This window comes from Lissotriton helveticus, chromosome 7, assembly GCF_964261635.1.
Source record: "Lissotriton helveticus chromosome 7, aLisHel1.1, whole genome shotgun sequence".
Classification (NCBI taxonomy): domain Eukaryota; kingdom Metazoa; phylum Chordata; class Amphibia; order Caudata; family Salamandridae; genus Lissotriton; species Lissotriton helveticus.
The window spans coordinates 1,552,329,319-1,552,356,313 of NC_136068.1; the positions used below are offsets into that span (position 1 = coordinate 1,552,329,319).

General features: G+C 46.7%; 1 protein-coding gene across 1 annotated transcript in view; it reads right to left on the bottom strand.

The window, feature by feature from the left end:
- The window catches only part of PTPRH (protein tyrosine phosphatase receptor type H), a 779,225-nt gene that overhangs the window by 352,644 nt on the left and 399,586 nt on the right, over window positions 1–26,995 (bottom strand). The window contains exon 9 of the mRNA XM_078655031.1: window positions 6,956–7,240. Within this exon, the coding sequence (XP_078511157.1) occupies window positions 6,956–7,240 (285 nt within the window). The remainder of the gene's footprint in view (window positions 1–6,955; window positions 7,241–26,995) is intronic.

A 26,995-nucleotide genomic window follows, 5' to 3' on the forward strand; every position in this document is an offset into this window, starting at 1 on the left:
ACAGAGAAGGACGTGCTGAGTTTCTCCTGTATCGTGAAATTGCCGCCAAATGCACCTTAATAGATGCATGGGCTAATCCCGATTTCGCTAGTTTTAGCAAATATGGGATAATCTGATGCGCCTCTGCCCGCAGAGGATGTAAGGCATTCTCCTGACACCATAAGCAGAATCTCTTCCATTTCATCCTGTACGTTCTATCAGTGCTTTCCGCTCTTGCTTTTGCCAGAATTTCTCTGCATTCTGCTGGAATGCTCAAGTACTGAAATTCTCCGTAGTCAGGAGTCAGGCCGCTAATTGCAATGATGTCGGGTCTGGATGCCGTACTTGTCCCTTCTCCATAGTCAGCAGTGTTGGAATTGGTCGAAGTCGCATTGGCTCGGTCTCCGATAAAAGGAGCAGCTCTGTGAACCAATGCTGCCTGGGCCACCAAGGAGCTATCAGTATTATCCTGCACGGTTCTTTTTTCATCTTCGTGAGTACTCGTGGCAGGAAGGGAATCGGTGGAAATGCGTAGGCAAAGACGCCTGACCATGCCATCGAAAACGCATTCCCCCATGATCCCCTTTGGTGACGCCAACTTGCAAAGAATCGGCATTTCTTGTTCTGGGCTGTGGCAAATAGATCCACCGTTGGTATTCCCCACTTGGCAAAGATGGACATCAGTGTGTCCTGATCCAGCTCTCACTTGTGACAGGTCGTTTTCTGCCTGCTGAGGGTGTCCGCTGTTGTGTTTTGATCTCCTGGCAGATGTATGGCTTTCAGAGTCACTCCGTGATTATCGCCCATTTCCATATTTTCTGTGCCTCTTTTGACAGAGAGAGAGATCTTGTTCCTCCCTGCTTGTTTATATAGTGCATTGCAGTTGTGTTGTCTGTCCGTACTAACACTGATCTTCCTTCTATTCTTGGCAGGAAGGCCAACAACGCTAATCCTATTGTCCTTAACTCCAATAGGTTTATGTGAAGGTGTTGTTCTTGTCTGCGCAATCGACCACTGACCTGTAACTCCTGTAGGACGGCTCCCCATCCCTTGAGAGAGGCATCCGTGGTGACCACCAACGGAGCTGGTTCGGTCAGGTAAGAGAGACCCACAGAGATATTGTTCCTGCGAGTGCACCACTTTGCTGCCTGCAACATTGGACGCATGATTCTTATCTTGTCCTCGAAGGATCCCTTTGCTTGGCACCACTGAAGATCCAGTTCTTCTTGTAACGGTCGCATTCGTAAGCGACATAGGGGAATGAGTGGTATGCATGAGGACATTGTTCCCAGAAGCGACTTGTATCTTCTGACTGAAAGAGACTTTCTTTTGCCGAATTCCTTGGCTAGATTTACAAGTCCCAACTGTCTTTCCACTGACGGGAATGCCTTGTTTTGGGTTGTATCCAGGATTGCACCTAGAAACTTGATCGTCCTGCATGGCTGTAGAGATGACTTTTCTACATTCAAGGTTAGGCCCAAATCCGCAAACAGCTCCCTGCATGCTACGGTGGAAGCGTGAGCTGCTTCCTGCGACGGTGCCTTTATCAACCAGTCGTCCAGGTATGGAAATATCTGGTGTTTTTGTCTTCTTAGATAGGCCGCTACCGGCGCTAGACATTTCGTAAATATTCTCGGTGCAGACTTTAGGCCGAATGGTAGCACCTTGAATTCGTAATGGTCTTTTGCCACTGCAAAACGAAGGAACTTTCTGTGGGACTGATGGATGGGGATATGGAAATTTGCATCTTGTAAATCGAGGGAGGTCATCTGATCCCCTGGGTTTAAGAGCAGCAGAATATCCTGCAGGGTTACCATTCTGAATGACTGTTTTTTGAGGTAGGCATTTAGGGACCTTAAGTCCAAGATCGGACGCCACTTGAGAGCATCTTTCCTGATCAAGAAGAAACGGGAATAAAATCCTCTTCCTCTCTGGGAGTTCGGCACCGGTTCTATTGCTCCCTTTCGTAGCATTGCCCAAATCTCCCGACGCATCTGGGATAGGTGTTTTGCTTCTTGATATGCCGGTGGCGTGGGAGGAGGGAAGTGGAGGAATTCTAATGTATGTCCGAATTGTATCACGTGGAGAACCCATTTATCCATTATCTTCCGCCACTGTGGTAAATAATGAGTCACTCTTCCACCCAGGGGAACATTCGACAGGATAGGAGGAGAAGGATCCGTAATCTGTAGGTCGTCATTGTCTTTTATTATTACCTCTCCCCGAACTACCTCCTCGTCCTCTGGGAGTTGACTTAGAGTAGCCTCCCGATTGTTTCTGCCCATATTGCTGCCGATAGGGCTGCGAAGAGTAAGGATAGGATGTATATATTCCTTGCTGGTATCCACCTCTATACGAGGGTTGTCGTCTTCCACGGGCGCCTCGAAAAGGCCCCTTCCGGTACTGTAATGCACCTAAAGATTTCACTGTATCCGTGTCTTTTTTAATATTTTGAAGGGTGTCATCCACCATGCGCCCAAAGAGATCCTCCCCATCAAAGGGTGGGTCCAGAATCCTATTTTGGACCTCCGGTCTAAAGGAAGTGGCTCTCAGCCAACCTTGGCGCCTCAAAACACCTGCTCCTCCCAGGGAACGAAATGCTGTGGTAGCTATGTCCATAGCGCAATCATTAACTTCAGCCAATGTTCTCTCTCCTTCTTGTAAAACCTTTTTCGCCTCCTGCTTAGAATCTTCCGGGAGGAGGTCGATATAGGGTGCTACATTACACCACAGCTGTCTGTCATATCTGCCCAGGATGGCAAGGGCATTAGCAGCTCTGACCAGTAGCGCTGACATGGAGGAGAATCTTTTTCCTGCGTTATCTAAACGCCGTCCCTCCCTGTCTGGAGGTGCCGATATAGGTGTTGCTGGTTTTTTTGCCTTCTGCTGCGCTGCTTGCGAGATGATGGAGTCCGGTTTAGGATGGCCCAGTAAACACGCTGGAGCGTCCGCAGGTGCCTTATATTTTTTATCCAGCCTCGCTAGTCCCGTTGCAACCGTTGCTGGAGTTGTCATGACCTGCAATCCTTCCTTCCATATGTGGTCAATAATTGGTATAGACCTGACTGATCTTTGATATGGCTCTTTAAAGTCATAAAGAAAACATTCTGCTTGAGTTGTTTTCATGGGCAGTTGGAATCTTTTCGCCGCCCTCTCCATCAAGTTGTGGAATCCACCAATATCCACCGGTGGAGAATCTGCCGGTACTTGGGTGGGCGAAGGCAGAGAAGGAATCAGATAATCATTCCATTTTCTGTGGGGTTCTGGTAGTTCCCCTTCTTCGCGGTCATCATCATCATCTGTTGTCACAGGATCCTGCTGCTGACGGTTCTGAGGTGTCAGCGGAGCAGTGTTCAGCAGGCTTTCTGTACTGCGGACTGGAGTGGCCGGAATTGAACGAGGACGGGAAGGTGGAATGTCGTGAGAAACTCCTGACATAGGAAACCTCCGTCTATAATCCGCCAACATGGATTGCAAATCCGTCAACATGCATGATGGCATTGCTACCATCTGCTCCTGAGTCTCTTGTTGGTAGCGGTGGTATGTGACACTGTGCTATTCCTCATACCCTTCCTGATCATCCTCATCTTGACATTTCACATGGAGCTCCGATGGGCTTGGGGCATACCCAAAGGGCCCATCATCCTCCTCATCTTCTGACTCTTCTTCCTCCAAAAGGTGTGACGGTACCAATGGAGTAATTTTACTAGGAGAAGTTACTGCTGGCGTGATCTTCTTCCTGCTCTTTTTCGGGGTTTGTCTCGTCGAAGAGCCCGTCGACGAGATCGTCGTCGATACCACCGTCGACGAAGCTGTTGTCAGCACCATAGATCCACTCCTCGCCGACGACATAGTAATCGGCATCGACGTGCCCGATCTCATTGTCATCACCGTCGACGACGATCCCGTCATCGACAGTGCCGTCTTCGTCCGCACCGTCGTCGACGATGCCACCAGCGTCGACACTGTCGTCGTCGACGCTCCCGTCGTCGATACCTTCGCTGTCGACGCCTCCGCCGTCGACGATCTCGTAGTCAACGCTCCCGTCGACGCTGGCTCCAATACCACTACTGGTAACTCCTGTACCTTAGTCGTCGCCGTAGTCGATGATTTCTTCGTCGACGGTCTCGTCGACGCTCCCGTCGACAATGTGGATTTTTTAACCTTCTCCTCAGGGATACTAGAGGATGGCTTCTTGAAAGCTGCCGGAGCCGATGGTGGTGTATTTGAAGGCTCAGAAGAGGCTCTTTTGGATTCTTTCTCTTTTAAAGTGAGTCCTTTACTCTCCTTTGATTTTTTCTGAGGAGATTTTGAAGGACTACGCCCGGAAGACCCTTGGTTGGTCTTTTTTAGGGGCTTCTCAGGGCGGTCCCCTGAGGAATGAGTCTGAGGAGATCTTGATCTTTTTTGAGATCTCCTGGAAAAAGTGGAGGATTCCTGGTCACTATCACTAGAAATCACCTCCTTTCTGGCCTTAACCTTCTGAAGCCAAATTAGAAGGTGTCCTTCATGATCTCTAAGGGTCTTACTAGAGAAAGTGCGACATACCTTGCAATCCTTTGCTTGGTGGTGCGGGTAAAGCCAATATATACAGTCTTCATGTGGGTCATCTGTGTAGAGTCTCTTTTTAGAGCAGGAGGCACAGGCTCTAAACAGACCCTTTTTCTCCTTTCCAGCCATTTTCAGAAATGTAGATAAGAAAATAGATTCTAATTTCTCTAATCCAGAAGAAATACCCTGAATACAAAGCTTCTACAAAGTTTGAAAGCTCAAAGGAGACTCCCTAGCACAACGTGCCGGTAGAAAATCTGAGGGGCAAAAGGTTCTCTCAGGAGGGTTCTAGAGGGTGAGTGCCTCTGATTGGCTAAGAGAAAAGTTTGGTCCTTTTTTACATAACGAAGGTTATGGGTTGCAAAAGAAAAATGGGCCTAGGCCTGTTTTACAGTTAGCTATACTGCTAACCATTACTTTTTTATGTACCGGAGACTCCCGTCTCGACGACGGGGAAATGATTCAGGTATGTGATTCTATGAAAGTTCCAATACTGGAGTAAGCAGAAGTTCCTGGTTGAGAGTGGGCTGTGTTACTCAAGGGCAGGTGGAGTGGCTTGCCCACTGTTGTTAATACTGTCTGTTTGGGAAGCCTGAGACCGCCCAAACACACAGAATTAAAAACAGTGGGCAAGTCACTCCCCCCTGCCCTCGAGTAATACCACCCACTCTCCCTGTTCTCTCTGTATGCTGCAGCATACAGAGAGAAAATGACGCGGGTGTGGCAGCGGCCTCACCAATCAAAAACGCTATGGTGGAGGGGAGGGAGGCTGCCTGCAGCCTTCCTGATGACGATGACGATGACTGCAGGATTCAAAACCAGGACGGCGGGAGTCGGGAGTCTCTGGGATGGTCAGTTTACTTTATTTGATATCTTTTCTTTGCCTTAAACCCCTCCCGCCTCCCCCCTGATTCCCTCTGGGCGCGACAACCCCATTTCCACCCCCCCCACCCGCCCGCAATGCCGGCCGCAACTGCATTGCTGTATTCAGATGCTTAGCTAGCACTAAGAGGTTTGTTTTTTATCGAAATAAGACTCCAACAGAATAGTCTGCATAATTTAATAACCCGTGCTGCACACTTTGGTCCTCTTATGCCACATAATTCCAGTGGTGATGAAAGTATGGATACTTTGGGCGTATCTTGTTTAATTAGCAAGAGGGAGATATAAAAGATCCTAAATATGATTAAAAAAAGGAAGGAAGATAACCACAAATGTGGCAAAGTACTCTGTGAATCAAACCCCAAATTGACCGGCTCCATTTTGTGTCCAGCAAACTGCCATGTTTCCCTGGTGTAACTCCCACATACTCTGCTGGTGGAAACCCTTAACTGATGTCCCGCTCGCAAACGACCACCATTCACAGTACATTAGACCATCTTTTGTATGTAGCACAGAAATTCTGACAACCTTTTTACACTTATTTTGACCCACGATAACAAGCATGCCTCTCACAAATAGAAAAAAAAAAAATGGCTCCCATGCATGGGGAGAATGCTCCTATTGTCTCAGGAGCATTTATTTATTTATTTACTTTTTTTAAGCTCTCAACGTGGGGGCTTAGCGCCTATGCAGGAGTGCTTCAATGCCTTTAGAGGGGCCACTGTGCCAGCAGCTCTTCTGAAGCTACAGTGATCTTTGGCAGGGAGGCAAAGATCTTTAAATACAGCAGGCTCTGTGCCACCAGGCTGCAAAATACTTACATCTGCTGCCCAGGTGGAAACAATTACATCCCACCAATGGCTAAATAAGCCCAAAAATATAGATTGTAAAGTTTTCCATAGGCGATCAGTAGTAATATAAAAGCAAAGGACAGTATCATCACAATACACAAATCGGTGAATTGTGTGAGAGTCTATGTGTCAGAGCCAGAGTATCACAGAGCATGTGTATGCGTGTGTGTCCTTGTTTCAGAGCATCTATGTGTGTATCCTTTTGTCAGAGGATGTGTGTCCTGTTAGAGTGTGGGTGTTTGTGTGAGAGTATGTGCATCACAGCAAATGTGTATGAGCGTGTGTGTTTGTGTCAGAGCCTGCACATGTGTGTTTAATTCTCTCTGTAGCTGCCTGGTACTAGTGCTTACACAATGTTGTTGCTTCACTTGTTTATTAGGTGATAGGGTTGACCAATGCTTTTTACGCCCCACTACTTCTAAACTTCACCAGCCACCACTGTGTGGACCCCTCTATTGCACTCTGATCGGGGATCGTCGCTGTTTGCCTTTACTTTGTTATGCTTCCTCTATTTGCAGGTATGTTTTATATCTCTGAAATCCAATACGAATACTTTATTTAAAAATAAAAAATGTGCTCTTCTATACTGGTGCTGCCCCATTACCCACAAATCAGTAAAACAGCCAGTGGGAGGTGCTGACACACTTCACTAAAGACCATCAGGTCCTCGCCCAAACGATACTGGCACTTACTTGTCGTTGCGTCCTTGATGGTCACTGCGTTGCTCATGACGCCATCAGCTGTGTTGCTGGTAATGCTGAGGTTATACGGGACCCCTGGATTAAGGCCAGATATGACCCCGGTCTGCTGAGCTCCACCATCAACATTTGAAGCAAAAGTTGCATTTTTCATGGTTCCCACCACCACCACCATATAAGTGTAGCTGGTCTGGTTCTGGTCCGTGGGCACCGTCCACTGCAGGGTCAGCGAGGTCTCGTTTCTGTTGATTACACTGAAGTTGCTGACTGGTGATGGCGCTGAAACCAAATAATGAAAAGGAAGTTACATTGGGCACCTTAAGCTGGAGGCGTCCAGGCGTTTCATTGGTGCTTAGGAACCCGCCTACCACAAAGTGTGCAAAAGGTACTTGCAAAGCCGCACTACGCACCAGTTTAAGAACAGCTTCAACACTATCAGTCAAAAATGGAGAATTAATAGCTGAAGTTAATTTTAAATTATAAACACCATTGATTCATACAATATCAACGCTTGCTTGATTCCAGTGTGCTCGAAAATGAAGGATGCACCGAAATATCAAATTCCTCGGTCTCTTTGGCAGTTGGTATAAAAAAGCTTGGTCTAAAACAATTCTGTGAAATCAATTTTGATTAGGTTAGGAGCCCATTTTTTTTTTCAGTGTCGTCTTGGAAGTCAGGACAGGGATTTAAGCCACGAGTAAAGAACTAGAATGTGAGAAATATGAGAGGTCGGTATAGTAAGGGAACCTTTAAAAACTAAAGTGTCTTAACTCCACAAAAACTGAGGAATCAGTGGCAAAGTCAATAGCTCTAACTTCTGCAAAGCGTATGCAGAGCACCAGTCATACACAAAGTGATGTAGATTCAACTTACGTACACTAATGTTCACAGGTCACCCCACATACAGCCATCCCTGCAGACACAAAGCAACACAAAATCAGACAACCATGCACACACGGCAATCAGATGCAGGACACTATCAGTCACAGTGTGTGAGTGCCTCTGTGTGAAGGCTGGGTCCCATGTCGACACAGAGTGCCAGGGAATCGAGAGAGTATGTTGCAGTGTCTATCTAGGGTTGCAAGAGCTGGTTGGTCAGGCTCAGGTGGTCACATAGGAAAAATCTGGCAACAGGTTAAGCCTTGGTTGAGTCTGGATGAGGGACGCTGCCTAAAGGTGCATTATTGATTAGAGTCACTGGGAAGTGTCAGCGTGGGAAAAAAAGTGCGTGTGAGTTGAAACTTTTAGTCAGTTCCGATTGTCTTCTGATCTGTAGGAGCTATGCCAGCAGGGGGTTGTATGACATTACCACGCCTTACTTCACCACGTGCATCTTTACATCGCCGATTTTACAACACACACCGCTACTACACATTTACATTCGCTCACATTAAAAACACCTTCACCACACATTCCACTACCACGCATACTTTTACCACGCTTACTGTTTCTGAAAAATCTTGTCACAGTCTAAATCTGCCACCTACTGTTCAGAAATTATACATTAGGGCCAGATGTAGGTAATCTCGATTTACCTACTCTTAAATACCTAATCATACCGATTCGGTATTTAAGAGTAGGTAAATGGGATGTAGGTAATTTCACTTTTGAAATTACCGAAACGGAATGATTCGGTAATTACCGAATCGGTATTTACCGATTTGGTAATTGCCATTGATTCCTATGGGCCTTGAGGCCCATAGGAATCAATGGCAATTACCGAATTGGTAAATACCGATTCGGTAAAATTACCGAATTTGCAAGGGGGACAGGGTGTCACTTTGATACCCTGTTGCACCCCTCAATTGTGCATGGGTGCACATGTTGCTGACATACATGCCCTTAGGGCATGTATGTCTGCAACATGGCACATTTTTTAAAGCAAAAAAAATGCTTTTTGAAGGGTTTTTATTATTTACCACCAACTTCTAGTTGGTGGTAAATAACGAATTCTTAAACCTTTGTAGCACTGATTACAGTGCTACCTACATGTTAAATTACAGAATCGGTAATTTTACCGATTCGGTATTTTACCGAATCGGAAAAATTACAGATTCGGTAAAATTACCGATTCTGTAATTTAACATGCCCCTACATCTCAATATCCAAATACCGGTCGGAAACGGCCGAAAATCGGTATTTTCGGCCGTTTCCGACCGGTATTTGCCTACCTACATCGGGCCCAAAATCTCAATATATTTCATTAATTGCCTTTGTCGTGTACAGGTTTGATACTATTTGAACATTTTATAATTTGGGGGGTTAGGGGGGAGACCCCCTAAAGCCTCTTTTTCAATTACCTTCAAATGCGTGGTTTTATATTGCGTTGTAACGACTTGCGTGCTAACAGTCTTTACGATGGAAAAAATGCATGTAAAATGTAATACGAAGTAAAAACTTCGGAGTAAAGGCTGTTTCCGCCTTAACAGCCCTCGGGCCTGAAGGAGGGGGACATTGGGGTAAGGGGGGCAGGGGAGGGTGATCACTGTGCCCTGGTAAGAGGAACAGAGATAAATCTCCTTCCTTCCACCTTATAACATGGAGGAGTCTTCTGTGGAGTGTGGAAAGGACCCTAGGGACCCATGTTCTCTGTGGTGCAGCATAGGGGTAGATAGAGTAGAGCCATAGGTGAGTACATTCATTATAGATATCCTTTTCATAGCGCCCCCAAAGTGAATTGAGATGCAGATGATACAAAAGAGACATAGGTAGTAAATACCCAAAACTAGGGACTCCAAAGGTGATGACCACTTGTTAGGACTACCAACCCAGGTTGGTGACATTGGGAATCCCTGAATGAGCCCTGTCCCAGCATGGCAGTCAGCTAAGTATCTGCCCTTTGTTATCCCCCGTCCCAATGGCACCTCCCCGCTTATTATGCGCTAACTCTCCTTGGGAATGTTGGAGAAATTTCTGGGTAATGACTTTGCGTGGTAGAGGTTTCCCCAAATTTGATGCACGAATGTGAGGCATCAAAAATAAATCCCAATGTGTGAGTGAGTCACAAGGGCCAGAAGGACCATGGTCCAACATAGGTTGACCAAATTAAAGATTTGAGTTGTTCCTGTTCACTCAGATTTCTGGTAAAAAAATCCAATTAAGAAGCCTTTAAAACATATGGTCATTTCTGAGAGCAAGAACTTATTATTAAACAGTGAGTAAGGCTCAGAAGTGAGCTGAAACGCATTGGGACAGATATTAATGCTGGTTGCCAAATGATTTTATGTCTAAATAAAGCGCCTGGAATTTGGCCTTACTGTCCTTCTTTGCCGGAGGAGTGTCTTTGGATATGACGGAGGGTGGCTCTGAGACTTCCACTCTGAAGCCACCCTGCAAGGGTCTGTCTGGGGCCCCCTAACAAACAAAGCAACTTTGTGTGGTTTATTTCTGAAGGGGGCCTGACTCGATTACCTCTACCTTGAAAAGACAGGATGCATCCCACGAGTAAAGGAAAGTGGAGACGAGTAAGGGATGTGAGCTGAAATGTTTTTTGGGTTCACGGATTCTTCATGAAGACGTGCACAATATTTGACAGTAAGCCACGGCATGCTTGCAATCCTTTTAATTGTATTTATTTCTGCTAATTGAACAGCCATCAATATTGACATTTAAATGCAGTGTTTTGATGAAGGGACTTCAAATGCTGCAGGATATATTAAAGTGCTGATTTGTGTTCTCTGCACATGTTTATGTAAATGACCTCTAGACTCCGTGAACCATCCAATCAAGGAGACTAAAACACATGGTCATTTCTGACAGCAAGAATTTTCTATTCTCCCGCGAGCAAGGCTCGGAAGCAGAGCTGAAAAGCGTTGGGACAGATATTAATGCTGGTTGCCAAAGGATTTTATGTCTAAATAAGGCGCCTGAATTCCCTGGAATTTAGCTTTAATGTTCTTCTTTGCCGGAGGAGTGTCATTTGGCTATATTTATATATACTGCTGATGCCCGTTCTATCAAGCCGAAACAGGCACCGGCACACTCGCGTTCCCGATACGTTGTTTATTGTGGCGATGTCAAGCTAAATGATAACGCGTTTCAGGCGGCTATATACTGGGAGTAGATATATATATATATATATATATATATATATATATATATATATATATACATACACACACACACACACACACACACAAGGTTGCCCCAAATGAGAGAAGCCAGCCGGCAGTGCTGTAATCTATTTACTCGGCAATGAGCTTGCAAGCAGACAGCATAGCACAGGTTCGAGTTCAGTCATAATATGCAAAGCTGAAACCAGACGCGTTTCGGGGAATGGAATCCCCTTCCTCTGTGGTAGCTTGCTGAGAATAGATGAATGTGATCACGCACTTTTTGTTAGTAAGTCCCCACCCATGTGGGCGTGGCCGCTCGCTAGGCCACCTGGATCTTGTAATGCGTGATAAGTAAAAACCTCCAGTGAGTTCATCCGTGACAAAATTTAATTTCTCATAATCCCCAAGTGGGTAGAATCCCAATCCTGCGCCAATGTGTCCGTTCCGCTTTGTAGCCAATGCCTTAGAAACTGCCCCTGGTACATGGAAATCACGTAGTGGCGATCTCCCAGGCCCACTCTCCAGTGGTGAGCTTCTCTCGCGGCCGGACACGCCGCTCAAATACAAACACACAAGGTTGCCCCAAATGAGAGAATCCAGCCGGCAGTGCTGTAATCTATTTATTCCGCAATGAGCTTGCAAGCAGACAGCATAGCACAGGTTCGAGTTCAGTCATAATATGCAAAGCTGAAACCAGACGCGTTTCGGGGAATGGAATCCCCTTCCTCTGTGGTAGCTTGCTGAGAATAGATGAATGTGATCACGCACTTTTTGTTAGTAAGTCCCCACCCATGTGGGCGTGGCCGCTCGCTAGGCCACCTGGATCTTGTAGTGCGTGATAAGTAAAAACCTCCAGTGAGTTCATCCGTGACAAAATTTAATTTCTCATAATCCCCAAGTGGGTAGAATCCCAATCCTGCGCCAATGTGTCCGTTCCGCTTTGTAGCCAATGCCTTAGAAACTGCCCCTGGTACATGGAAATTACGTAGTGGCGATCTCCCAGGCCCACTCTCCAGTGGTGAGCTTCTCTCGCGGCCGGACACGCCGCTCAAATACAAACACACAAGGTTGCCCCAAATGAGAGAAGCCAGCCGGCAGTGCTGTAATCTATTTATTCCGCAATGAGCTTGCAAGCAGACAGCATAGCACAGGTTCGAGTTCAGTCATAATATGCAAAGCTGAAACCAGACGCGTTTCGGGGAATGGAATCCCCTTCCTCTGTGGTAGCTTGCTGAGAATAGATGAATGTGATCACGCACTTTTTGTTAGTAAGTCCCCACCCATGTGGGCGTGGCCGCTCGCTAGGCCACCTGGATCTTGTAGTGCGTGATAAGTAAAAACCTCCAGTGAGTTCATCCGTGACAAAATTTAATTTCTCATAATCCCCAAGTGGGTAGAATCCCAATCCTGCGCCAATGTGTCCGTTCCGCTTTGTAGCCAATGCCTTAGAAACTGCCCCTGGTACATGGAAATCACGTGGTGGCGATCTCCCAGGCCCACTCTCCAGTGCTGAGCTTCTCTCGCGGCCGGACACGCCGCTCAAATACAAACACACAAGGTTGCCCCAAATGAGAGAAGCCAGCCGGCAGTGCTGTAATCTATTTATTCGGCAATGAGCTTGCAAGCAGACAGCATAGCACAGGTTCGAGTTCAGTCATAATATGCAAAGCTGAAACCAGACGCGTTTCGGGGAATGGAATCCCATTCCTCTGTGGTAGCTTGCTGAGAATAGATGAATGTGATCACGCACTTTTTGTTAGTAAGTCCCCACCCATGTGGGCGTGGCCGCTCGCTAGGCCACCTGGATCTTGTAATGCGTGATAAGTAAAAACCTCCAGTGAGTTCATCCGTGACAAAATTTAATTTCTCATAATCCCCAAGTGGGTAGAATCCCAATCCTGCGCCAATGTGTCCGTTCCGCTTTGTAGCCAATGCCTTAGAAACTGCCCCTGGTACATGGAAATCACGTAGTGGCGATCTCCCAGGCCCACTCTCCAGTGGTGAGCTTCTCTCGCGGCCGGACACGCCGCTCAAATACAAACACACAAGGTTGCCCCAAATGAGAGAAGCCAGCCGGCAGTGCTGTAATCTATTTATTCCGCAATGAGCTTGCAAGCAGACAGCATAGCACAGGTTCGAGTTCAGTCATAATATGCAAAGCTGAAACCAGACGCGTTTCGGGGAATGGAATCCCCTTCCTCTGTGGTAGCTTGCTGAGAATAGATGAATGTGATCACGCACTTTTTGTTAGTAAGTCCCCACCCATGTGGGCGTGGCCGCTCGCTAGGCCACCTGGATCTTGTAGTGCGTGATAAGTAAAAACCTCCAGTGAGTTCATCCGTGACAAAATTTAATTTCTCATAATCCCCAAGTGGGTAGAATCCCAATCCTGCGCCAATGTGTCCGTTCCGCTTTGTAGCCAATGCCTTAGAAACTGCCCCTGGTACATGGAAATTACGTAGTGGCGATCTCCCAGGCCCACTCTCCAGTGGTGAGCTTCTCTCGCGGCCGGACACGCCGCTCAAATACAAACACACAAGGTTGCCCCAAATGAGAGAAGCCAGCCGGCAGTGCTGTAATCTATTTATTCCGCAATGAGCTTGCAAGCAGACAGCATAGCACAGGTTCGAGTTCAGTCATAATATGCAAAGCTGAAACCAGACGCGTTTCGGGGAATGGAATCCCCTTCCTCTGTGGTAGCTTGCTGAGAATAGATGAATGTGATCACGCACTTTTTGTTAGTAAGTCCCCACCCATGTGGGCGTGGCCGCTCGCTAGGCCACCTGGATCTTGTAGTGCGTGATAAGTAAAAACCTCCAGTGAGTTCATCCGTGACAAAATTTAATTTCTCATAATCCCCAAGTGGGTAGAATCCCAATCCTGCGCCAATGTGTCCGTTCCGCTTTGTAGCCAATGCCTTAGAAACTGCCCCTGGTACATGGAAATCACGTGGTGGCGATCTCCCAGGCCCACTCTCCAGTGCTGAGCTTCTCTCGCGGCCGGACACGCCGCTCAAATACAAACACACAAGGTTGCCCCAAATGAGAGAAGCCAGCCGGCAGTGCTGTAATCTATTTATTCGGCAATGAGCTTGCAAGCAGACAGCATAGCACAGGTTCGAGTTCAGTCATAATATGCAAAGCTGAAACCAGACGCGTTTCGGGGAATGGAATCCCCTTCCTCTGTGGTAGCTTGCTGAGAATAGATGAATGTGATCACGCACTTTTTGTTAGTAAGTCCCCACCCATGTGGGCGTGGCCGCTCGCTAGGCCACCTGGATCTTGTAGTGCGTGATAAGTAAAAACCTCCAGTGAGTTCATCCGTGACAACATTTAATTTCTCATAATCCCCAAGTGGGTAGAATCCCAATCCTGCGCCAATGTGTCCGTTCCGCTTTGTAGCCAATGCCTTAGAAACTGCCCCTGGTACATGGAAATCACGTAGTGGCGATCTCCCAGGCCCACTCTCCAGTGGTGAGCTTCTCTCGCGGCCGGACACGCCGCTCAAATACAAACACACAAGGTTGCCCCAAATGAGAGAAGCCAGCCGGCAGTGCTGTAATCTATTTATTCCGCAATGAGCTTGCAAGCAGACAGCATAGCACAGGTTCGAGTTCAGTCATAATATGCAAAGGTGAAACCAGACGCGTTTCGGGGAATGGAATCCCCTTCCTCTGTGGTAGCTTGCTGAGAATAGAGGAATGTGATCACGCACTTTTTGTTAGTAAGTCCCCACCCATGTGGGCGTGGCCGCTCGCTAGGCCACCTGGATCTTGTAGTGCGTGATAAGTAAAAACCTCCAGTGAGTTCATCCGTGACAAAATTTAATTTCTCATAATCCCCAAGTGGGTAGAATCCCAATCCTGCGCCAATGTGTCCGTTCCGCTTTGTAGCCAATGCCTTAGAAACTGCCCCTGGTACATGGAAATCACGTAGTGGCGATCTCCCAGGCCCACTCTCCAGTGGTGAGCATCTCTCGCGGCCGGACACGCCGCTTAAATACAAACACACAAGGTTGCCCCAAATGAGAGAAGCCAGCCGGCAGTGCTGTAATCTATTTATTCGGCAATGAGCTTGCAAGCAGACAGCATAGCACAGGTTCGAGTTCAGTCATAATATGCAAAGCTGAAACCAGACGCGTTTCGGGGAATGGAGAAATATGAGAAATCAAATTTTGTCACGGATGAACTCACTGGAGGTTTTTACTTATCACGCACTACAAGATCCAGGTGGCCTAGCGAGCGGCCACGCCCACATGGGTGGGGACTTACTAACAAAAAGTGCGTGATCACATTCATCTATTCTCAGCAAGCTACCACAGAGGAAGGGGATTCCATTCCCCGAAACGCGTCTGGTTTCAGCTTTGCATATTATGACTGAACTCGAACCTGTGCTATGCTGTCTGCTTGCAAGCTCATTGCGGAATAAATAGATTACAGCACTGCCGGCTGGCTTCTCTCATTTGGGGCAACCTTGTGTGTTTGTATTTGAGCGGCGTGTCCGGCCGCGAGAGAAGCTCACCACTGGAGAGTGGGCCTGGGAGATCGCCACTACGTGATTTCCATGTACCAGGGGCAGTTTCTAAGGCATTGGCTACAAAGCGGAACGGACACATTGGCGCAGGATTGGGATTCTACCCACTTGGGGATTATGAGAAATTAAATTTTGTCACGGATGAACTCACTGGAGGTTTTTACTTATCACGCACTACAAGATCCAGGTGGCCTAGCGAGCGGCCGCGCCCACATGGGTGGGGACTTACTAACAAAAAGTGCGTGATCACATTCATCTATTCTCAGCAAGCTACCACAGAGGAAGGGGATTCCATTCCCCGAAACGCGTCTGGTTTCAGCTTTGCATATTATGACTGAACTCGAACCTGTGCTATGCTGTCTGCTTGCAAGCTCATTGCCGAATAAATAGATTACAGCACTGCCGGCTTCTCTCATTTGGGGCAACCTTGTGTGTTTATATATATATATATATATATATATATATATATATATATTTATTCTCTTAAAAACCATAGGTTTCAGGCATGTTATAGTTAGAAATTAGCATTTAAAAAACCTTTGTAATTCACTGAAATTCACTGAAAACACCATAGGTTTCAGGCACGTTATAGTTAGAAATTAGCATTTAAAAAACCTTACAGGACACGTTGCTTCCTGCGATGGTGTTCCACGATCCCAACTACAAACACAACAGACACGAAAATTAACTCACTGCTTAAGCAGATTAAAATGTTCTCTATAAATGTTAAGGGCCTGAATCATCCAGTAAAAAGGAGGAAAATCATGGACTACAAGGGAGGTCGTCAAAATTCTTATTGTGGTAGGGAAAAGTCGAAACGATTAAAATGATGATCGCACCTCTCATAAACTATCTTGTTAGTATGTTGCTCATGATGCTATCGGATAACTTTATAAATAAGGTAGATAAGGCTATTAGTAACTTCCTATGGCAAGGAAAAAAATTGAGGATCTCCACAAAGAAATTGAGGCTCGGGAAAAACATGGGAGGAGTTGGCCTTTCTCATTTCAGAAATTATCTAATGGCACACCCTTGCAAACAGGGAGCCGCATGGTTCATAGATAACCCTACTTACAAACCACAATGGGTAGAAGTGGAATTACACCTCACTAAAGGAATTCCCCTTCAAGCAATTATGACAATGCAGACCAAAAAACTGGAACACTATAAATACATCATAATAAATACAAAAAAAGCCCTAAAACGGCTGGAGACTCCCTCCACAACAAAAATGGGTGCCTCAAATTTACAGGCGATCTGGAACAACCCTGTGATAAAAATAAATAAAGAAACCATATTCTGGAAAGATTGGTCACACAATGGGATCAACTTCCTCAAGGACCTATATAATGAGACTTGTCCTATTCCATTCTCCACACCTAAAAATGATAAGGGTTTGACCGAGTTAGATTTCTATGCCTTTCTGAAATTGAAAGTCCAGATCTCGAAACTTAACTATTTTTAACCCCCTCTAACTCCCCTCAAGACTCACCCAATTTGTTAAGTGCTGGCCACACAGTCTCAAGGATTTACAAACTACAGCTCCACGAACTGTGCAAAAAACATTTGAATAATGTGGCAAAATGGGAGGCAGAACCAAACAGCAATGCAATTATACTGGACTGGAAGGAAATACATACAATGTCTTTCAGACACAAAATCTCCCCTACTCTCTCACAAACAAAATTTATGACCATAAACAGGTCATATTGGACCCCCGCAAGACTATTTAGATTAAATCTAACCCAGTCCCCACTATGCTGAAATTGCAACGCTCACACAGGTGACTTATCTCACATGCTCCTGCTATACCCGAAGCTAGAAATGTTTTGGAATCACATTTTCAAATACATTTCACAGACACTCAGCATCTCCCTGGTTAAAAAACTATCTTATATATTGGCAGGCTTCTTGGTCTCTGATCTGTCGAGGGAGGATGACCGCTTTCTGCTTGACTTAATAACTTGGGTGTAAAATATTCCTGTGTAATTGGAAGAGCTTTGGGAAAATCACATTCAAGAAATGGCAAGAATGGATAATTTTTTTAAGAAGAGCAGACAATATTGCCTTAAATACCTCCCCTTGGAAACCCAGGCAGAGAAAACTATGGAAGGTGCTTGACGCTAGTCCTAAGGTTTTTAAACACCCCTGAGTTGCTAGGCCCAGATGATCCCACACCATACCACCCCACGGCCCTCATTGCTTATGGAGACTGGAATGAAAGGAAGGCTCCCGTTTTGATTTGATTTTAATACACCACCTCCAGTCCTACCCCTTTGGCACCGAGCTCTAGCTTCTCTCTTCTCACCCTTACTCCTTCTGTACCTCTTTCACTCTCTGCTTTCCTATCCTCATCACTAGCCTTTTTCTGTGGGCTCTGTACTTTTCATAACTTGCCCCATGCTATAAATAGGATTATCTGCAATTTCTAGGATAATATGCTGTTCATGATGACCAGTTTCAATCAGTTTGTTCATCACGGACCATTACGGAGGAGTGCACAACTCAAGCATATTGACCTGCCACGGATCTGCCAAGTACAACTTGAGTTTATGCTGTCTCCTCGAGGACTTGGTAATTAGGGCCTACTGCATTCCAAGGTTGCACACTCACTAACTTGTGTCCCTTTGCATTGGTCTGATTTTAATGTACCGTCTGATCCACCGCTTCCTGTCTTCTAGTAATGGCGACATGCTTGACGTGATGAACACACAATACTTTGCCCTGTCTTTTATGTATTTTGTGTTTGTAAGGATAATCAATAAAACATTTTGGAATAAAAAAAAACAAAACCTTAGAAATTCACAGAAAAAAACATAGGTTTTAGGGAAAGTTATAGTTAGTTGGACATTTCACTCGTACAAACCCATAGAAATTCCTCCGTTATAGTTAGTTCAGCTAACTATAACTCGTGCCCACGCAATGCACTGCTGATGACGTCACATATTACATCACTCATGACATGGTCAGTGACATCACTGATGATGTTTTTGTACAAGTGAAATCTCCAACTAACTATAATTTTCCCTAAAACCTAAGCTTTTTTCAGTGAATTTCTAAGGTTTTTTAAATGCTAATTTCTAACTATAACCTGCCTGAAACCTATGTTTTTTTCAGAGAATTTGAAAGGTTTTTTAAATGCCAATTTCTAACTATAACGTGTCTGAAACCTATGTTTTTATTTAAGTGAATTTCAAAGGTTTTTTAAATGCTAGTTTCTAACTATGCCTACAGAGGACATGTGAAGAAAGAAGAAAAAACACACAGAAAGAAGCAAAAGAAATGCAGAAAGAGGCAACAGAAGTCCACAAAGACAAAGAAAAGTGCAGGAAGAAGCAAGATGTGCGAAAGAACCAACAGAGGAGCAGAAAGAGGCCTTGTTGCAAAATCATCCTATGCCCACAACTTTTTCAGATGGGTACTGGTGGTAACTGACTGACTAACCAGGCCTAGAGCCAGTCCTATGCTAAAAGACACTTAGAATACAGTGAAAACACCTACATACACTAGGGGACACTATGCGTTGGGGTACCCCTGTGATTAGCATGACCTCCTCTCTAAGGGCCTTATACATAATAGGGTAGGGGGATTAAAACCACCTCTAAGTCAGAAGTGCAGAAATATGCTATTTTAACTAGTAGTCGTGTTGCAGAGTGGTGGAGAAAGGGTGCTGGGTGTCCAACCAACGCCCAGGAATTCCGCTGCGTAGGACTTACAGGAGGAACCAGGAGGGATTCTTGGCACCCAAATTCCCTCAGGAATAAATTGAACTTCATCCCCATCCCGTAGTCTGCCACGAGGCACATTTGCAGAGTGGCAGTGAAAGGGGGCCATGGCCTCCGAAGACGTTTTAGCAATCCCACTGTGTGGGACTTACTGGAGGAAACAAGAGGGGTGGTTGGCCCCCAAGGACATCCTTGGGGGCAAACTACCTAAACTATTAGCTCCAGTCAGTCACACACAGCAGAACTGATAAGTACTCGGACCAGGCCACACCCTTTTTGCCCACCACTCTACAAACGCGCTCTCTAGCACGCTCTTGAATGGGGATTGAAGTCCCCTTCACTGCTGGGGGTCCTTTAAGGGCCAACTAGCCTACCTTTTACCTCCAGTAAGCCCCAGACCGTGGGATTCGTGACAGGTAGACAAAGGCCATGCCCCCTTTCTCCACCACACTGCAAACGCGCCCCCTGGTGCGTCCTAAGTTCGGGGATTAAGTCCCCTTGAATCCTGAGGGTCCCTGAGGTCCAACTAGCCCACCAAGTACCTCCAGTAAGCGCCACAGAGCTGCGTTGCAGAGAGGTGTAAAAAGGTTCGTGGCCTGGACCACCTCTTTGCAACGCAGGCCTGTGGCGCTTACTGGAGGTACCTGGTGGCCTAATTGGCCCCTCAGGATTGAAGGGGAATTAATTCCCCAACTTAAAACGCACCACAGGGCGTGTTTGCACACAAGACACTTCAGGCCCGCCCCCTCCCTTCACTACTGTGCAAATGCGCCCTGTGGCTTGTTTTAAGTTGGGAGATTAAGTCCCCTTGAATCCTGAGGGTCCCTGGGGTCCAAGTAGCCTACTAGGTACCTCCAGTAAGCGCCACAGAACTGCGTTGCAGCGAGGTATGAAAAGGGGCGTGGCCTGGACCACCTCTCTGCAACGCAGCCCTGTGGCGCTTACGGGAGGTACCTGGTGGGCTAGTTAGCCCCCAGGGACCCCCAGTATTGAAGGGGAATTAATTCCCCAACTTAAACCGCGCCACAGGGCGCGTTTGCAGAGTGTTACTGTGAGGGGGTAGGGTCTCTGGCACAATCGCATATATTTTTGGTAATAAGGGGGGGCTATGTGGCCCCCCTTCCTTTCTTATTTTATGGGCCCTTGGGACCCCATCCCACAGGGCCTGACCCCTATTTTTTGTAAAAATGGAAGGGGGTGGCGTGCCCCCCTCCCGAGGCCATAATCGGCATCGGGGACCCCATCCCCCGGGGCATGGCCAGTGTTTTTTTTGAACATTTATTTGGAGGGAGCTGCGTGGCCCCCCTCCTCAGGCCATTTACCATCCCCCAGGGATGGTAAATTTAAAAATGTGCTTGTTTAAAAAAAAAAAACACTTTAATATGGGAAGGGGGGCCACATGGCCCCCCCTCCAGGGTCACTTCTGGCCCCGGGGACCCCATTCCCCGGGAGCCGGCATTGCTTTTCCACATGGGGAGCTGCTAACATGCAGCTCCCCGTGTGGAAAAACAATCTGGTTTGGATTTTGGAAGAGAGAGCAGGTTTCCTGCTCTCTCTTCCAAAATCCAAACCACAGTTTGCTATGGTAGGGCGGGAGCCGCGAGGCTCCCGCTTTCCCATAGCAAACTGCAGTGTCCCGGGGTTGGCCACCTAGGGACACTGCAGGAGCCGGCCCTGGGGAGTGGCGGTCCCCAGGGCCTTGAAGGGCTCCAGTAGGGGGGCCATGCGGCCCCCCCTCCCAACCAATGCACAGCACCGGGCGGTGGTGGTTCCCGAGGCTCGGGGGGTCCGTAAAGGGCCCCCAAATTTGCATTATAGTGCCCCCGGGAGGTGGCGGTCCCCAGGGCATGTGGGGGGGGCTCAAGCCGTCCCCCACACAGGTATATTTGTAAAAAAAAAAAAGCTTGGGGGGTGGCGTTACCCAGGGCTGGTGGGGGGCAGTATGCCCCCCGCAAATAATTCATGAAAGCCCCGGGGGTGGGGGTCCCCAGGGCTGCTGGGGGGCCATGTGCCCCCGCAAATATTTTATCAAAGCCCTGGGGTGGCGGTCCCTGGGGCTGTGGGGGTCCCCCTGGGCCCCCGCAATTTCACTTCAGCATGCCCCCGAGACCTGGCTCACCCGGGGGCTTAATTAAATGAAGAGCGGAAGCCCACGCTTTGTTTTTTTTTATTTTCATCCGAATTCGCGCACACAGACGATTTTTTTCCCAATGCTTTTTGGGGCCCTAAGGGTCCTTGTGTGACCCCTGGAGCAGGTCTAGGGGGTCAGGGTGTTTCTACCCTGTCCCCTTTTCTTGTTTTTTGCATTTGTTTCTCTGTTTTCTTGTGCCTCGGTTACCGAGGCACTAGATGGCTGCCAAGACTTCCTGGTTTGGAGTGTTGACAGCCAATTAGAATAAAGCTTGTGATCGGGAGGGTGCGCGGATCCTCCGTGTCTCTAAATATCGAAATTTAAATTTTTTGATTTTCTCAGCAACTACTGAACAGATTTACACCATTTAAAAAAAGGATGCTTTCTGAAGCAAGCACAACCTTTTTGCCAAATTTGGTGTAATTCCGTTCAGCAGTTCCAGCTGTAGCCATGTCTAAAGTTTCCTATGGGAAATGCATTTTTCGACCTCTTTTTTTTCAATTTCTCAGGAACTACTGAACAGATTTACACCATTTAACAAAAAGAGTTTTTTTCTGAAAGAAGGGCTACCTTTTTGCCAAATTTGGTGTAATTCCGTTCAGCAGTTCGCGTCATAGCCGTGTCTAAAGTTTCCTATGGAAAATAACATGGAGAAAACATGTTTCAAGACCCCCCTCTTCTCTTAGCCCCCGCTTGCCGAATCAGCCCAAAATTTACAAGATAGGAGCTGACCGGAGCGCCCCACGAGTTTTGAAAATTTAGCAAAGATTCGTCAACCATATTGGGAAAAGAAAAAACGCTTTTCCTATGGAAACTAGGTCCGAACTATAACTATCTACTGGTGATCGCCAGTTGATAATATATATATATAAATATTTATTTATTTACCTACTCACCGTACCCGGTAGGTAGTTATAGTTCAGACCATGTTTCCATAGAAATAGCGTTTCTTGACTTGCCTATATCTTTGGTGCCATTGACTAATCTTTACAAAATTTTCAGAAGAAGTGCACCACTAATTCTAGCTGTGCATGGAAAGTTTTGGAGTGATCTGTAAAGCATTGGTCGAGAAAAGGGGGTGGGGGTTCAAAAAAAAGTGTGCTTCCCATGTTAATTATCATGATGATTTTGAACTTGACTAGAGCCCAAGCTGCTAGACGGAATTAGTAAATCTGCTGCTGATGCTGCACCTTTAATTTTAATGCTACTGTATTGGCCCTTTAGTTTTTTAGCTTCACAGTTGAGTTTATTTTTAGTAACATTGTTTGTTTTTATTGTGTCACTTACTGCGTGCCCGTTCCTGCACTAGGGAGCTCTGCCAACTTCTCCGACGACTTCTCCTGGCCTGACGTGGCTTTCGCCCCATTCCGCCGTTGCTGTGTAGCACTGGTGCGGAGTGCATTGCAACACCATTTAGGCCCTTTTGTTCACTTGCAGACGAGCTGTCTGCATTTCCGGTGGCTGCGCGGTCTAGTGTTTACCGCCTCCACACTAGTCTGCTGCTGCGCTGCACCTTTAATTTTAATGCTACTGTTTTGGCTTTTTAGCCTTTTAGCTTCATAGTTGGAGTTTAGTAACATTGTGTGTTTTTATTGTGTCACTTACTGTGTGCCGATTTCTACACTCGGGCACTCTGCCTGCTTCTCCGATGACTTCTCCTGGCCTGACGTGCCTCTCGCCCCGTTCTGCTGTGGCTGTGTGCCGATTGTGTGGAGGAGGTTGCAACGCCATTCATGCCCTTCCGCTCACTTCTGGATGAGCTGTCGGCATTTCTGGTGGTTGCGCGGTGTAGTGTTTACCGCCACTACACTACTTAACCCATGTAGAAGCGGACGTGCACAGCTGGCACGGCCAAGGGGAGCCAAAGGCAAGCCCGTCTGCACCTGTTCATGCTTGGATGGGGCCTGGGGCCAGAACCCCTGCTCTTCTCCAGCAAACTCCTAAAACCTATTCCTCTTTTTCCCTTTCTAAGATTGGACCCATACCTCCTACTACCTGCCCTATGTACTGCACTAGCTGCCAGTTTCATAACACCTCGAACTTCCAGCAGCGGGTGGGTTCCAACCATACTAACGGCATGGAGTCACTTTGCCCTCCTGTATACATCATGGCTGATATTCGTGCACCTAATGAATTTCGCTGTTTCAGCCTTAAGTGCCGCTCCCTTCCCAAATATCGGCTCCATATATTTAACTTTCTTGTCTATGCTGAGCCCGATGTGATTTTCTTACCCAAACCTGGCTTCATGCTGGGTCCACGCCTGATGTCATTGCTGCACTCCCTGAAACTTTGCACTGCTTGCCATTGATGGACCCCATAAAACAGGTGGTGGTATTGCCATTACCTTTAAGAAGCTTTACAATTGTAAAATTGAGGAATTCCAAATTCCTAACTGCGAAGCCTTATTCTTCTCCATTCCTTTCACCCCGAAATTCACATTTTATGATGTTCTTATTTATCGCACCAAGGGCCTTTTAATAATTGGGGCCCAGCTCTTGCTGACTCACTAGCCACCCATATTCTCCGGGTGACTAATGTCTCTTATGGACTCCAATATTAAAACTGCATCAGCCCTCATAGATGACCTGAAGACTCTTAACCTTTGGCTCATTAACTCCTCACCAACTCACTCAGCATGGCATCTTTCCAATCTGTCAACTTTGTCTGCTGCACCTCCTATCCAACTTAGATGGCTGGACCACTTTGTTGTTCCTTTTACTATCAAATCTCTCTTAGCCCCTCTTTCTCACCAGCTTTAACGCCCAAAGCCAGGAATTGGTCTCAACCTGACCCTGATCAAATTTCTGTGCATCATTGGCTCTCAGAGGATATTGACTCAACCCTTCCCCGTGTCAGCCAAACCTCAACTCAGTGTGGATCCTTCTGCCCAGTGGTTCAATGACGCCCTCAAACAGGTGAAAAAACACAGCAAAGTTTTAGAGAGACTATGGAGGAAGCACTATGCACCACAGGCTAAGTCAGCCTATCTGACAGGCTTGAAAAAATACCACGCTTTGTGTGAATCTGCTCGCGCCACGTTCTTTACAGAAAGGATTACGAATTCTCGAAACTGCCAGAAAACTTTATTTGAGGTTGTGAAACAACCCTCAGCTGCTAGAACTTTTCTGCCTTCTCCTTCATTTTCGCTTCTTCAGTGCAACAAGCTTGCGTTGTTCTTTCTTAATAAAGTAGAGTCTATTCGTCATCAGCTAGAGCCTGACTCATCCCTTCAAGATAACCTTACCTTACCCACCATCTGTCATGTTGATCAGGCCAACTCTCTCTTCCAGGCTTCCTCAGACTCAACAAACTAGGGTCTGGCTCCCACTGAACTTGGTCACTTTTCAGTCTTTACTAGGAACTATCAAGTCCGGCTCCCACTTGATCCTACTCCCCCATCCAAGCTCCGACATCTGGATGAGTCGATCCTTAGCATGATTCTTAATCTTCTCAACACCTCTTTAAGCTCTGGGCATGTTCCTCAGAACTGGAAACACGCTCTGGTGCTCCCTCTCCTAAATAAGACTGGTCTTGATCCTCGCTGCGGGTCAAACTATCGTCCTTTAGCCTTCCTTTCTGTCTCCCCTAAAGTCTTGGAAAGTCATATCAATTCTGAACTCTTCTCTCATGTGGCTACTTACAATTTATTTCATCCATCGCAGTCTGGCTTTCGATCTGGCTACAGCACCGAATTAGCTCTGCTCGGGGGGTCACTGCATTTCTCAGGCAGCAGCTCAATTGCGGTGGCATGGGAGCTGACATTTTTCTGGACTTGAGTGCAGCATTTGACACGGTCCCACATTCCACCCTGGTTGATTGTCTTGAAGCTTCAGGTATTGTGGGTGTGGCCTTGAAGTGGCTGATCTCTTTTCTAAAGGATCGCTTGTTCCAAGTCTTCTCCCACACCTCAAAATCAAATCCAGTGCCTTAACTTCAGGAGTGCCGCAGGGTTCGATTTTGAGCCCTTTGCTTTTCAACCTTGACATTCGTCCTTTGGTGAACATTGCGAAGCTGAACGGCTCCAAAACTGAGGTTCTCATTCTGGGAAACAATCCTGAAATCTGGGGAACCACCCATTGGCCTGACACTCTGAGACCTTTACCTGCCCCGGTGCCTAAAATAAAGAATCTGGGTTTTACTATTGACAACAATCTCCCTTAGAGCCCAGGTGTCTGGGGTCACCACGACCTGCTTTGCGGTCCTCAAGTGGCTAAAGAAAATCCTCTGGTTAGTTCCTCACGCTGCCCAGAGAACTGTAATGCAGGCGTTGGTGATATCCAGACTCGATTATGGCAATGTTTTGTACGTGGGTGCTAATAAAGCCTCTGTCCATCGCCTACAGCTTATACAAAACGCAGCTATGCACCTTCTTTTTTGGCTGCCTCGTCATGCCTTAACCTCACCTTTGCTCCAGCCACGCTATTGGCTCAAGGTGAAGAAGCGCATTGAGTTTAAGGCCTTATGCTACATGTTCCGAGCCAAACATGGCTTGGCACCCCCTTACATACGAATCCTGATCAAACCTTACGTACCCACTCGACAACTGAGATCAGCGAGACTCTCTCTGTTCTCTGTTCCCAGTGTCCGTCTTACTCAGATGAGCTGTCGCTTGTTCGCCTATCTCGGCCACAAACTGTGGAATTCTCTTCCATAGAACTTAGGCTTTGTCACTCGCTCTTAGTTTTTCGCAAGAAATTAAAGACCTTCCTTTAGAGCCAAGTTTAATCCTTCTGCGCATACTTCTGGAACCTGTGGCTTGCGTGTTTTTGTCATGCTCAGCCCCGGGAAACCCTGTTGGGTAGGTGTGCACTTTATAAATCCATAAATAAATATAAATAAATTACATCAAATTGGGCAGAAAGATAGCTCTTGGTCGAGAAAGAGTCATTTTTTGTTATTTGGTGTAAATCCAATCAGTAGTTATTGAGATATTATCTGAAATCACAATTTGTATATCTAGGGACGCAGATCCTCCGGGAGTCCGCCAGTCCCCGTGCTGATATCTGATTGGTTGCCAACACTTAAACAAGTAGTGTTGGCCGCCATCTTAGGACTATGCTTCGGCCGAGTCCCAATAAAAAAAAAGTTTTAAACATGCCAAGGAATACCCTGACCCCCTTGACGTGCTAGAACAAAATAAGCATTTTCTTTAAAAATGTCACTGAAAATCGTGACATATTCGTGAATTTAGCAAAAAACCAACAAGAATGCTGGTCTCCTGCGCTTGTTCATAATATAGCCCCCGGGAGGGCCAGATCCTGGGGGCATGATGCAAATAGGACGGGGCACATGAGTCCCCTTCCTAGGGCTCTATTGAGCCCCAGTAACTACCACCTCCGAGGGACTTTAGGTTCATAATGAAGGACCCCCTCAACGGGCTCAAGGGAGCCATGGGGACCAACACCTCCCTGGAGATTAATTTTTTGAATGAAGGGGGGCATGCAGACCCCTTTCCTGGGGCTGTTTGAAGCCATGGGGAACATCACCTCCCCGGGGCTCAATATAAAACATTTAAAGGGGGACTGCACGGACCTTCCAAGCCCTGGTGACCACCACTTCCGTGGGACCTATGAAAATTCTGAAAAGTGCAA